Source organism: Nomascus leucogenys, chromosome 2 (assembly GCF_006542625.1).
Source record: "Nomascus leucogenys isolate Asia chromosome 2, Asia_NLE_v1, whole genome shotgun sequence".
Taxonomy (NCBI): Eukaryota; Metazoa; Chordata; class Mammalia; order Primates; family Hylobatidae; genus Nomascus; species Nomascus leucogenys.
In genome coordinates, this window is record NC_044382.1 from 117,397,653 (window position 1) to 117,409,759 (window position 12,107).

General features: G+C 35.2%; 1 protein-coding gene across 1 annotated transcript in view; it reads right to left on the reverse strand.

Annotated features, from left to right (window-relative positions):
- Positions 1 to 12,107, reverse strand: part of PJA2 (praja ring finger ubiquitin ligase 2) — a 71,326-nt gene that overhangs the window by 36,878 nt on the left and 22,341 nt on the right. The window contains exons 2-4 of the mRNA XM_003259815.4: positions 7,347 to 7,464; positions 5,437 to 5,637; positions 2,161 to 3,211 (exon numbers count right to left, since the gene is read on the reverse strand). Of these exons, the coding sequence (XP_003259863.1) occupies positions 2,161 to 3,211; positions 5,437 to 5,637; positions 7,347 to 7,377 (1,283 nt within the window). The 5' untranslated portion in view covers positions 7,378 to 7,464. The remainder of the gene's footprint in view (positions 1 to 2,160; positions 3,212 to 5,436; positions 5,638 to 7,346; positions 7,465 to 12,107) is intronic.

Here is a 12,107-nt window from a genome sequence, read left to right on the forward strand (position 1 = left end):
AAGCAAGAAACTTTTAAGTGTTTTCAGCATTTCAGTGTGTCTTAAAGAATGATCCTAAAGTAGTTCCATCATTTTGGCATACTCTAACCACAGGCTCTGTAGTCAATACATTACCAGCAATTTAAAAGGTCAAAGTTTCTATTAACTTTAAATGTTTTTTCCCATCTATATATTGTGTTTGTAAAAAAAAAAAAAAAAAAATCTATTATTGTTCAGAATATTGACATCACTTAAGAAAAAAATTAAAAATAAGAATAAGAATTACAAGTATCTAAGAAAATACCTTATAACTATCAAAAGTCCAGGGTCCTTCAAGGAAAAGAATACACTTCTACCACTGACCACCCCCAAAACAAAGAAAATCAATTTAAAATCAAGGAGCCAGGAAGATTATCTTTACGGGTTGGCAAACAATGTAACAATTTCATCAACTTCACCATAAGACATTATAACTGACTATAAAAAACAAGCAAAGAGAAGTATTTATTTTGCCCAAAATAACAAAGGCATAGCCAAATTAAATGACTCTCCTTAAAGAAGAAAAAGTGTAACTGGGGGAAAAAACACAAGCACCTTACACTTTCAAAAAAATAAATTATCGAAGACTAAGTTTTGTCTTTTTTAAAAAATAGTAACCTAGAGGTCTAATATTAGAGACTTGCAATCTATTTTAAAATCTTAGGGCTAAATGTGTTTTGGAATTGTGATAGATATTTCCCAGATTTAGAACTACTACTTAACAAACCCCAATGTGGTCCAGGCCAGCACACAGTAATCAAACATAACTGTATTTCTACAGTAAAATATACAAATATTTGAAAAAAATACCCTCATTTCAATTCAGATCCAGATCTACTTATCCAGGAAGTTAACATCAGGTCAGGCTTTGTGGCCAATTTCTGTTTTTAGAAATGTGGATACTGAATAAAAGACTGTGGGCTTGAACTGAAAAAAGCTTTACTCTTAGCTTAAAAACAGTATATCATACAAAAATTACTTACTAACCCTTAAAGTTTACAAACTTTGACAGAGCAGCAGAAATAATATTTTAAATATTTTCTATAATAAATTATTATACATTCTGTATTATCGTAGCTTAATTAAAATACAGTCTGTATTATAGTAGCTTAATTCATATGTCCAAAGAAAATCAAATGTATTGTTTTATGACATGAATTAAAATGCACTCATATTCAAAATGTTAAATTTCTTCCTCTACAGTACTTTCTAGCTAAAAAAAACCCACACAATTATTCCTACTAGCTAATAAAATCTTGCAATTGCACTGTAATTGAGCACTGTCAGGGGTGCAACTACCTTACGAGGACTCATGAAAATCTGGACACAGGGGTAATGGAAATTCAGCAACTGAACAAAGAAATTCTCAATTTTTTTCTTTTTCTGTTGTCTTATGGTTTGGAAAAAAAAAAGATATAGGTTTGTAAGAGCAATCAGAACGCTTATTACAAGTTTTATGTTCTCTTGAAAATAGCAAAGAATAATGGTGAACAGTCTCTGGAATACCCAATTAGGTACTCAAAGTCCAGCTCTACCATTAAGTTGCTCTGTGACCTTAGGAAGTTATATAACGCTCTGTGCCTCAGTTTCCTTACTTACAAATGAGGGAAATAATGGAACCTACCACACAGAGTTGTAATGAGAATTGAATGCTAAGAGAAAATAAGTAAAAAATAAACTTAGTGATAGGAAGAGCCACAGGAAGAACAGATAAAGAGGGAAACAAGTGATATTAGTAACTACTGGCAATGTTAATGAAGTATTACCAATCAATAATTTGTGATATTAATCACTTTTTAAACCCAGACTGGCTTAATGTAGGTTTTTAAAAAATACAATAAATGTTTATCTTACATCTTATTAATTGAAATACCATGAACTAACTAGCATCTCTATCCCTTTATAATAATCATTATCTGAACTTACTTCTGTAAACTACTAAACATCTCAAAAACATTTTTTTGTGAAAAATTCTAATGAGTAGTTTGCATGTATGGTTAGCATTCAGTAAACAAGAATATTTGGTAAGTCAAAATGTCTAATTCCCTGATCATATCAAATAGCCCAACCATCAAACATGGTTCTAGAAAGAAATCACTTCATTTACTACACAATCTGAAAAAGTACTGGATGTGAACTTACCTATCTTCATCTTTGTCATAGAGTTGGTAATAATCTCCACAGCCATTCCAAAAGGTGTTATCCACTTCTTGCCTTCCTGCTGTGGCTCCACTTTCTGGTGTTATTTGGTTATTTTCTGTTTCCCTTTGTGTAATAACTCTTGAGTATGGTGGATCCAAGAACATACAGTCATGCTCTCCATCATATTCTTCACATTTTATTAAGAGGTCATCTGAGCCACTTTCCTCAACTTCCAAAGCCTCCCTCCATCTTTGAACACTTCTTTGTTTCGCCTCATGCCTATTAAAACCTGTTTCTTGGTCCACCTGGCTTGAACTTATCAGTTTTCTAACTTTTGGCCTCACTACCTGTTCAGGAGAACTTCCATGGTTCTTTTCCCTATCATTGGTATTTTGTTCACTACAAACATGCCCTGGACCGCAGGCTGCATCTTCAGGTGAATGTTCTGTCTGTCTTTCCTGGCTAGTATTATTCTGTTGTTTTGTACTAACCATTTCATCTTGAGAAGACCTCTGAATTTCCTGGCTATTCTGATGGACAAACTCAGTATCACCAGCAGAACTTTTCTCTAATGGTACAGAACCTAACTCTTCAAACTCATGTCTTACTTCACAGTTAAATGAGGGAACTGGTGGTGAAAGACCAGTGTATGCCTCTGCCTCTCTGTTTTCCAACTCAAATATTGTATTGCCTAATGATTCCTGGTATCTACTACCTTCCACATCTTCTGCAGAAAGTTGAAGACGGTCATTATCTTCTCCATGTTTCCCATCTGGATCATAAGAGTCTGTATGAACCAATGCAATTCCATTTTGGACACTTGAAGCATTACAAGCTCCTGGAGTATACTCTCCCTCGGAGTGATTATGAAGATTTGTACTGCTTCCTAAGGTATCCCTGCCTTCCTCACTATGATGTACTGCAACAAAGGATTGACTGCTCTCAGTGGTTTGATTCAATGCTGAATCACAAGTGGGAATTTCTATTTCACTTTTTTCAAATATAGGTTCATTGGGTAAAGAACAATCAACTTGATCCAAAGGACTGGAACCTTCATAGAAAACAAAAGAAAACATATTTTGAAGGATTAACTTAGACAAAATTTTATGTAATAACTATCACTTAAATGGAAATCATACCAATTATTACTACTTGAATATATGAGTAAATTTATTTACCAAGCACTTCTATGCTCCTTAACTGAGAATGCAGACTGGTTACTCTATGAGTTCATTTATGTCAATGTATAGCCTTTCACTATCATCTCCCTCACATGTCTTTGGCTGTTTTCTATCTAAATCCTAATATCTAATGCCTTCTGCAAGACATATAAAGGAGAAGCTCTTGAGAGGTTATACAATGGGAAGCCTCTCGTAAGTGGAGTCTAGGGTAACCAATCTGCTTCCCAGTGATTTCCAAACTCACCTTCTTTATTACATGCAGGTAAAAACAACAACAAAACGAAAAACCTTCAAAAGTACTTATGACACATATAATAACTATGGTTACAGATTTAAGAGAAATTAGACCCTACTGTGTTTTGTTGGCAATTCACAAAATTTTATCTCAGTATCTAGACAGATTATAAATTGAATTGTTGTAATACATTTGTAGGAAGTTTACTTTAGATGTGTTACAGTTATGACTGAAAAACAACAAAGAGATAAATATGTTGATTCTTGTCATAATTTAATTGTGAGAATTCTGAAACATGAGTAAAATCATATCTATAAATTACTTTAAGCATAACTATATTGCATCACCACTAATAATAAAAAATGAAGACATTTGAGATTTGCTGTAATAAAAATTCATGAATTGTAAAATGACTGAAGTTCGGCCATGACACATGGTACGAAGGGTTCTTTTTTTTTGTTTGTTTTTTTGAGACGGAGTCTTGCTCTGTGGCCCAGGCTGGAGTGCAGTGCAGTGGCATGATCTCGGCTCACTGCAAGCTCCACCTCCCAGGTTCATGCCATTCTCCTGCCTCAGCCTCCTGAGTAGCTGGGAATGAAGAGTTCTTCAATGGGAGGACCTTAGCTAGTAATTCAGATTCTTACATATGACAGCAAAAATAATCTAGAAATGTCTTGTCAAGTTTGCTTAGAACAAGAGGAAGAAGACAAATCCAGTCCAAAAATGTGTAATTATGGTACATGGATAGCTGCAAAATAGTTTTTCAAAACCACGGAATAACTAAGAAATTTTAATTGAATAAGCCTTCCTTGTCCTTTGGATTTTGTAAAATGGTGAAAAAATAAACAAGCCAAGTTAAATTTAGGATAAAATTAAAAGAAGAAAAGTTGGCCGGGCACAATGGCCCATGCCTGTAATCCCAGCACTTTGGGAGGCTGAGTTAGACGGACCACTTGAGGTCAGGAATTCGAGACCAGCCTGGGCGACATGGCAAAACCCCATCTCTACCAAAAAATACAAAAATAAGGCGTGGAGGCGTGTGCCTGTAGTCCCAGCTACTTGGGAGGCTGAGGCAGGACAACCACTTGAACCCAGGAGGTGGAGGCTGCAGGTGGCCAAGATCACGCAACTGCATACCAGCCTGGCGGACAAAGCAAGACATTCCATCTCAAAAAAAAAAAAAAAAAAAGAATGCCAGGCATGGTGACTCACACCTGTAATCCCAGCACTTTGGGAAGCCAGCCAAGGCAGGTGGATCACTTGAGAGGTCAGGAGTTTGAGATCAGCCTGGCCAACGTGGTGAAACCCTGTCTCTACTAAAAATACAAAAATGAGCCAGGTGCGATGACAAACACCTGTAGTCCCAGCTACTAGGGAAGCTGAGGCACAAGAATCGTTAGAACCTCGGAGATGGAGGTTGCAGTGAGCCAAGACTGCATTACTGCACTCCATCCTGGGCAACAGAACGTGACTCCATCTCAAAAAAAGAAGAAGAAGAAAAGTTATTTAAATATCATATGCAGGGAAAAAATATCTCTACTTGATCCACATTTTTAAAACTTTCAAAAAATTTCTTTTTGATTCAAAGATGATTTCCTTTGGCTGGAGGTTATGACAATGTAATCACTACTATGACAGTGTAGTTATATTTTAATGATTGGCTGTACTCTGTTTTCTTCTACGTTTAAATATATACACCACTAATATTAAATTCAATAAGAATTTCAAAATAGAATTTCTTGATAGGAACTGTGCTGCATTTACACTCACAGACATGCATAATACCCACCCAAAAATTTAATTATAAGATCAATTCCTATATAACTATTAATAACCTTTAAATAATTATATGTTACACACCTGAGGAATTTTCCTTTGGAACATCATCTAGTTCCAACACTTCATAGTCATCACCAGCCCGACCTAAGCTTCTTTCATGCCTGGTCATACACGGTTTAAAACTGACATAAGCATGTCTTCTTCCATATCTCCTGCCTGTAATTGTCTGATACCCTCCTGCTGGTTTGGGCCAGACAGCCTTACCAGATTCTTGGTCCATTGCTGAAAAAAAAGTTAAAAAATTAAAACAGGAACAGCAATGAGCTTTATTCTGGCAACCTGTTGGGGAAAACTACTTCAGTTTATATTTTATTATTTATCAAATCATATGCTTCTGAACATGAAGTATACCTTACTAGTACTATAAAACATTATTCTTCACACACTAGAAAATTAAATATGAAGTACTACATAATAAGAGTTACTGGCCTCTTCCCTTCAAAAAATAAGTTTTAAAATTTGGTTTCTTTAAGGTATTTCAGATTTTTATAATGAAATCTATCAAAAAATATTCTTCATATGTCAAATTATTATACTGCCAAAGCTCTTTATGGACTAGAGATCTTCCAAATTAAGTATGTTATATATTATATTAATATAAGTGCTCGATACATATTTAATGAGTCAATTACTAGCATATGATATGATGGTTTCAATTACTTTAAGAATGAAAACATTTATGTTAAAGATAACAAGTAACCTCTTTAAACGGTATCTGTACCATGAAGAATCAACTAGACCATAATAAATATGTTCCAAAGATTAACGTCAGATAAAACTATGCAAAAGAAAACTGCAACGAGCCAGGTCAAACACAAACTACCCTGCCTTCAAAACTACCAATAAATGGTATATGTTATGGTAAGAAAAGCCATCAACATTTACATGACTTGACTATTAAGTTTTGATGACTGAGCGGTATACAGTAGTAAACAGCAGCAACTTTCCCTAAGTAGTACAGTATACACACACATATATATATTAAGTGTATGTTTGCTTAGTCAATTATATATTACATGTACTACACAGCAACTAAACAAAATATTTTCTCACAGCATATGGTATAGTCAATAAATGCAACAGTTGCTGGGCATGGTGGCTCATGCCTCTAATCCCGGTACTGTGGGAGGCTGAGGCAGTCAGATCACTTGAGGCCAGGAGTTCAAGATCAGCCTAGCCAACATGGCGAAACCCCGTCTCTACTAAAAATACAAAAATTAGCCGGACGTGGTGGCACATGCCCGTAATTCCAGCTACTCAGGAGGCTGAGGCATGAGAATCACTTGAACCCAGGAGGCGGAGGTTGCAGTGAGCCAAGACTGTGCCACTGCACTCCAGCTTGGGTGATAGTTCGAGACTCTATCTCAAAAAAAAAAAAAAAAAAAAAAAAGAATAAATGAATGAATGAATGAAACAGTTACATAATTTCTTAGTTGCATTAAAATAAGAAACATAATCACTTCCAAGAAGGAAACAGAAACAAACATGTATTTATAATACATGCACATATCAACTATAAATAATATCAAGTGTTACACTTATTTAATCCTGTCAGTAATCTTGAGATGGATATTGTATTCTATTTTAAAAATTGAAAAATTAAAGTTAAAATTAAGTGTTGGATAACTTGTCTAATAATCCAATAGTATGACTCCAGAACCAATGCCCTTAACAATTCTACCAAAAGAATAGTCTCCAAAGTGGAAAGCATAAAGCATTCCAAGCTAAACGGGTATGGAAAGAAAATACCAGAATTTCTATTTTTACCTATCAAAAATTAAAAACTAAGCTTTACAAATATTCAATATATGGATCAAAACCAGCCTTTAGTAAGACCACAGGTCAGATGATCACATGTCACTTACTGGTACTCAAGGTACCCAGAGGGAAAAACAAGAAGTGCTCAATGTAGAAGAACTGACTTTCCTTACCTGCTGGCTCCTTTTCAATGTACTGTGACATATATGGCAGCGTCAGTGTGACCAGTTCAGTAGAATTATAGATGTGATTTAGTTTTTATTCACACTATGGATAAGCCACAGAAGATTCCTACAAAGAAACAATGAATTGAATAATATATTAATAAAAGCACAAAAATAGCAAAACTGATATTTCTGCTCCTCCTAGTGAAGTCTTTTAATAAAACTTAGAAAAATACAGTGTGATGTAGCTGGCACGGCAGCAAATGCCTGTGATCCACCTTAGATTACAGCACTTTGGCAGGCCAAGGAAAGCAAATCGGTTTGAGCTCAGGAATCGAGACCAACCTGGCCAACATAGTGAAAGCCTGTCTCTGCAAGAAATACAAAAATTAGCCAGGCATGGTGGTGCACACCTGTAGTCCCTCGGGAGGCTGAGGTGGGAGGACTGCTTGAGCCCAGGAGGTGGAGGCTGCAGTGAGCCGAGATCATGCCACTGCACTCCAGGCCTGGGTGACAGAGTGAGATCCCGTCCCAAAAATAAATAAATAAAAACAAGAAAAATACAACATGATTTGACAAGCCAATCAAAAACCCTTAGAAATACCAAAATGGCTATGTGAAATACAGATTTACATCTGCTCTTGATAAACCTTGCCTAAGTATATATCATCCTTAAGACTGTCAATGACAACAACACATACATAATTTATAAGTAAACAAACAAAAATATTAGAAGTACTGACTCAGGTATGTAACCAAACTATTTGGGAGTCTACTACACTGTGCTATCATTGCTTCTCTGTCAAGCAGTAAAGTTCCTTTAGCCCTAGAATTGCTAAAAGGTAACTGTAAGAATACAAACTTCATTTTTTAAAAATGTGTAATGGCTTATAACAATTAATAATTAATGTGTGTAAATAATGATGTATTTATTCTTTGCAATAGTCAATTGATCAGATAATTTAATCCCAAATAAGAACCTATTTTCAATCAGGAAAAACTACAATTTACCATGGAACAAATACAAAAAGAACTTCTGTTTTGAAATTAATGCATTTATTTACTATTTGAAAAGTACTATTTGAGAAGCTGCAACCTGTGGTTTTTTTTGAAAGTTTGGTAAAGTTTTTTATTTAATAAACCTTATTTATTTAAACACTTGAGCTACTGCTAATTGCTCATCATTCATGCAACAGCTCTGCAAATGAGTTTAATTGTATATGTTACCTGTCTAATCACAGACAGATATATATTAACATATGTAAGAGTACAAACCCACATTCACCCATATAAATTATATGAAATTCAGTAACAAGTTATGATCCTTTAAAGTATCTGAATCAAAAGAGGCTATTAGCAACAGCTAAAGAGAAAAGGAACATAAAAATAATAATAATCTTAACATACTGGCAAAAACATAGGTGCTAATTAACAGTGTTTTAATTAATTTATTTATTTATTTTATTTTTTTTTTTTTTGAGACTGAGTCTTGCTCTGTCGCCCAGGCTGGAGTGCAGTGGCTTGATCTCGGCTCACTGCAACTTCCACCTCCCGGGTTCAAGTGATTCTCCTGCCTCAGCCTCCCAGTAGCTGGGACAGTAGGCACATGCCACCATGCCCGGCTAATTTTTGTATTTTTAGTAGAGACAGGGTTTCACCATATTGGTCAGGCTGGTCTCAAACTCCTGACCGCGTGATCCACCTGCCTTGGCCTCCCAAAGTGCTGGGATTACAGGCATGAGCCACAGTGCCTGGCCAAAATGTGGGTTTTATTCTGAGATGGAAAACCATCGAAGTTCTGACCACAAAAGAGATATCTGACTTCTGTTTTAAGAAGAACACTCTGGCTACTGTGTTGAATAGCATGAAGGGGGAATGAGGTCAAAAGCAGGGAGCGCTGTTACAAAGCTATCAAAATAATACTGGCAAGAGATCATAGTGGTTTGGACCAGGGTTAAAATAAAGATGGTAAGAAATGACCAGATTCTGGACATACTGTAAAAACAGAATCAACAAAATTTACTAATATAGGATATGAAAGAAGGTTGAGGTTGACTCCAGGTTTTACAGGCTGGGCAACGGGAAAAATGGAGTAAATTTCAACTAATGTAGGAAAAATTGTGGAAGAGGCAGATTTGAAGAAAATATATTCAGTTCAGTTTTGGATGAATTAAGTTTGAGATATCTATTAGACATTCAAGTGGAAATACTAAACAGGAGTCTGGAGTTGACTGAAGAATTATGAGCTGTTAGTATAATTTGGGAGTTGTCAGTGTATAGATTACACCAAAACAGGTATGAACTTGGATGAGATCTCTAGGTGTACATGGAGAAGTAAAGTTAAGCCCTGAGAAAAATCAAATACGAAGAGGCCAGGGAAAAAGAAGCAGAGATTGAGTACCTCTTCCAAAATGCTTAGAACCAGAAGTGTTTCGGATTTGGGATTTTTTCAAATCTTTGAATATTTGCATATATATAATGAGATATCGTGGGGATGACATCCAAGTCTAAACACAAAATTCACTTGTTTCCTACACATCTTACACACATCGTCTGAAAGTAATTTTATACAATACTTTTAATAATTGTGTGCATGAAACAAAGCTTCTGTTAAGTACTGATGTGTGGAATGTTAAACTTACGGTGTCATATTGGCAGTAAAAATGTTTCAGATTTTGGGGCCAGGTGCAGTTGCTCACACCTGTAATCCCAGCACTTTGGAAGGCCAAGGCAAGCAATCACCTGAGGTCAGTGAGACTCTGTCTCAAAAAAAAAAAAGTTTCAGATCTTGGAGCATTTTTCAAATGTTAAATTTTTGAATTAGGGATGCTTAACCTATACCAGAAAAAATAACAGAGAGGGCTGTGAGAGAAAAGAAAAGTCCTGAAGTGTAAACACCAAGTGAAGAAAGTGTTTTAGGCAGAACTGATCATGCCAAAAGTTAAAGTATGATGAAGGCTTATCACTGACCACTTAGCAACATGGAGGATAAAGGCGAATGGCAGCACCTTTGGTAGCATAGTTGGTGCAAATACCTGATAGGAATGCTGCTAAAGAGAGGAAAGGAATTGGAAACAGTACAGAAATCATGGAAATCACCCTGTTTCTTAAACTTTTCTTTAATGTGATTCCACTTTTTTTCTTAAAGATACTCTTCCGAGCCGTCTAACATCCTGATCTAAATTTAGTCTACCTGTTTTCAAGGGCTATCACTCAGCTACTTCTATGGAAACCTTTTCATTGTACTACTACCCATTCAGGTAAGTACCCAACTTTGAATTCCATGTTTTTATCATTTTTTTTCCTTTACTGGAAGATCCTCAAGTAATGGTTTCAACAAGTATATATTGGAGGCAAACACTGAGTCCTTGGACATCTGAAAATACTATCTCCCTCATACTTTAGTACAGTTCAAGACAAAATCATTTTTTCTAAACTCTGAAAGGCACTGTGTCCTACCTGTCTATTGATTTATCCTCCTTTTGTAGAAACACCAAATTTTTCTGTCTGGAATATTTAGGGTCTTATCTAAATAGCTGGTATTCTATAATTTCACAAAGACTTGTTTGGGGCAGGCCATGTTTAAATTTTTCCTACACAGCACTGGAAGAGCTATTTTAATTTAGAGACTCTTGTACATGTCTCAAATATATCTTTTTCCTTACTAATTTTTCTTTATCTGGCCCAAATGGGTTATCATTTGTCTCTAAACTTTTCTTTCATATTTTCACTCTACAGACTGGGAGATTTTACTCACTTTTACTTCTTTCACTTAGCCTTTCCTTATTCTCTTAGCCTGTCATTATTCTCTGTAACAATCTTTTTAATTTCTCATACTTTCTTATTCTGTGATTCTTTATTATTTAATAGTGGTTCTTGTTTTATGAATATAGACTAGAATCTCTCTGTAGATACTAATTATTTCTATTTAATCCGAGACCTCTATATTCCGTCTACCACAGTGTTATCTCATTTCTATCTCTAAGTATAAAAAATAAGAAAAAAAGCAAAACATGGAAGAGAATAGGGAATAAAGACCATAGCTAGGGTCAAGATTAAAACGATTAATCAGTCCAAATTTGTAGCTAAGGTAAATTGGGAACACCTAGTTTTTCTCTAAATAGACATTTCCTTTGCTGATGGTTGTTTGCTCCATGTACTATTCACCTAACATGTTTATAACAAACTTCTCTCTACTTGTGACAATTAGCCACTTCCAACAGTTTGGGGTTTTTACATACTTCTTACTAATACTAAAACAAATACATAAACGTGTTGCTAAGAATTAAAGGAGTCAATCAAGGACGTATTAATTTCTAGATCTGTCAATTATTAACCTAGAAGTAATCACTTTATCATTTCAACCAGGATATTATACCAACAGCTCTGGACAGACAATAGGAATCATCTTTAAAGAATACAAGGAAGAACATGGACATGCGAGGTATATTCCTCACAGTAAACTAGTGAATTTAAAGACAAAGGCCTTGTTTATTTTTTATTTACATACACTTTGTCTAGTACATTGTCTGACAGTATAAACAGTTACTGAACAAATGAATGAATGAATAATTCTGTGCTCCTTTCTCTGATGGAAATGTCATATAATGGAAAGAGAGGGCTAAGTATTTGGGCACACATGGATTCAAACTTCATTTAGGCAAGTTAATAAACTGCTCTCAGTATTAGAGCCCTCTCTTTTGACTTCTTTCTAATGAAGACAGTGTGATGGATGTGACTGTGTGTGATGTGCAAGAATAGGGTAATAAA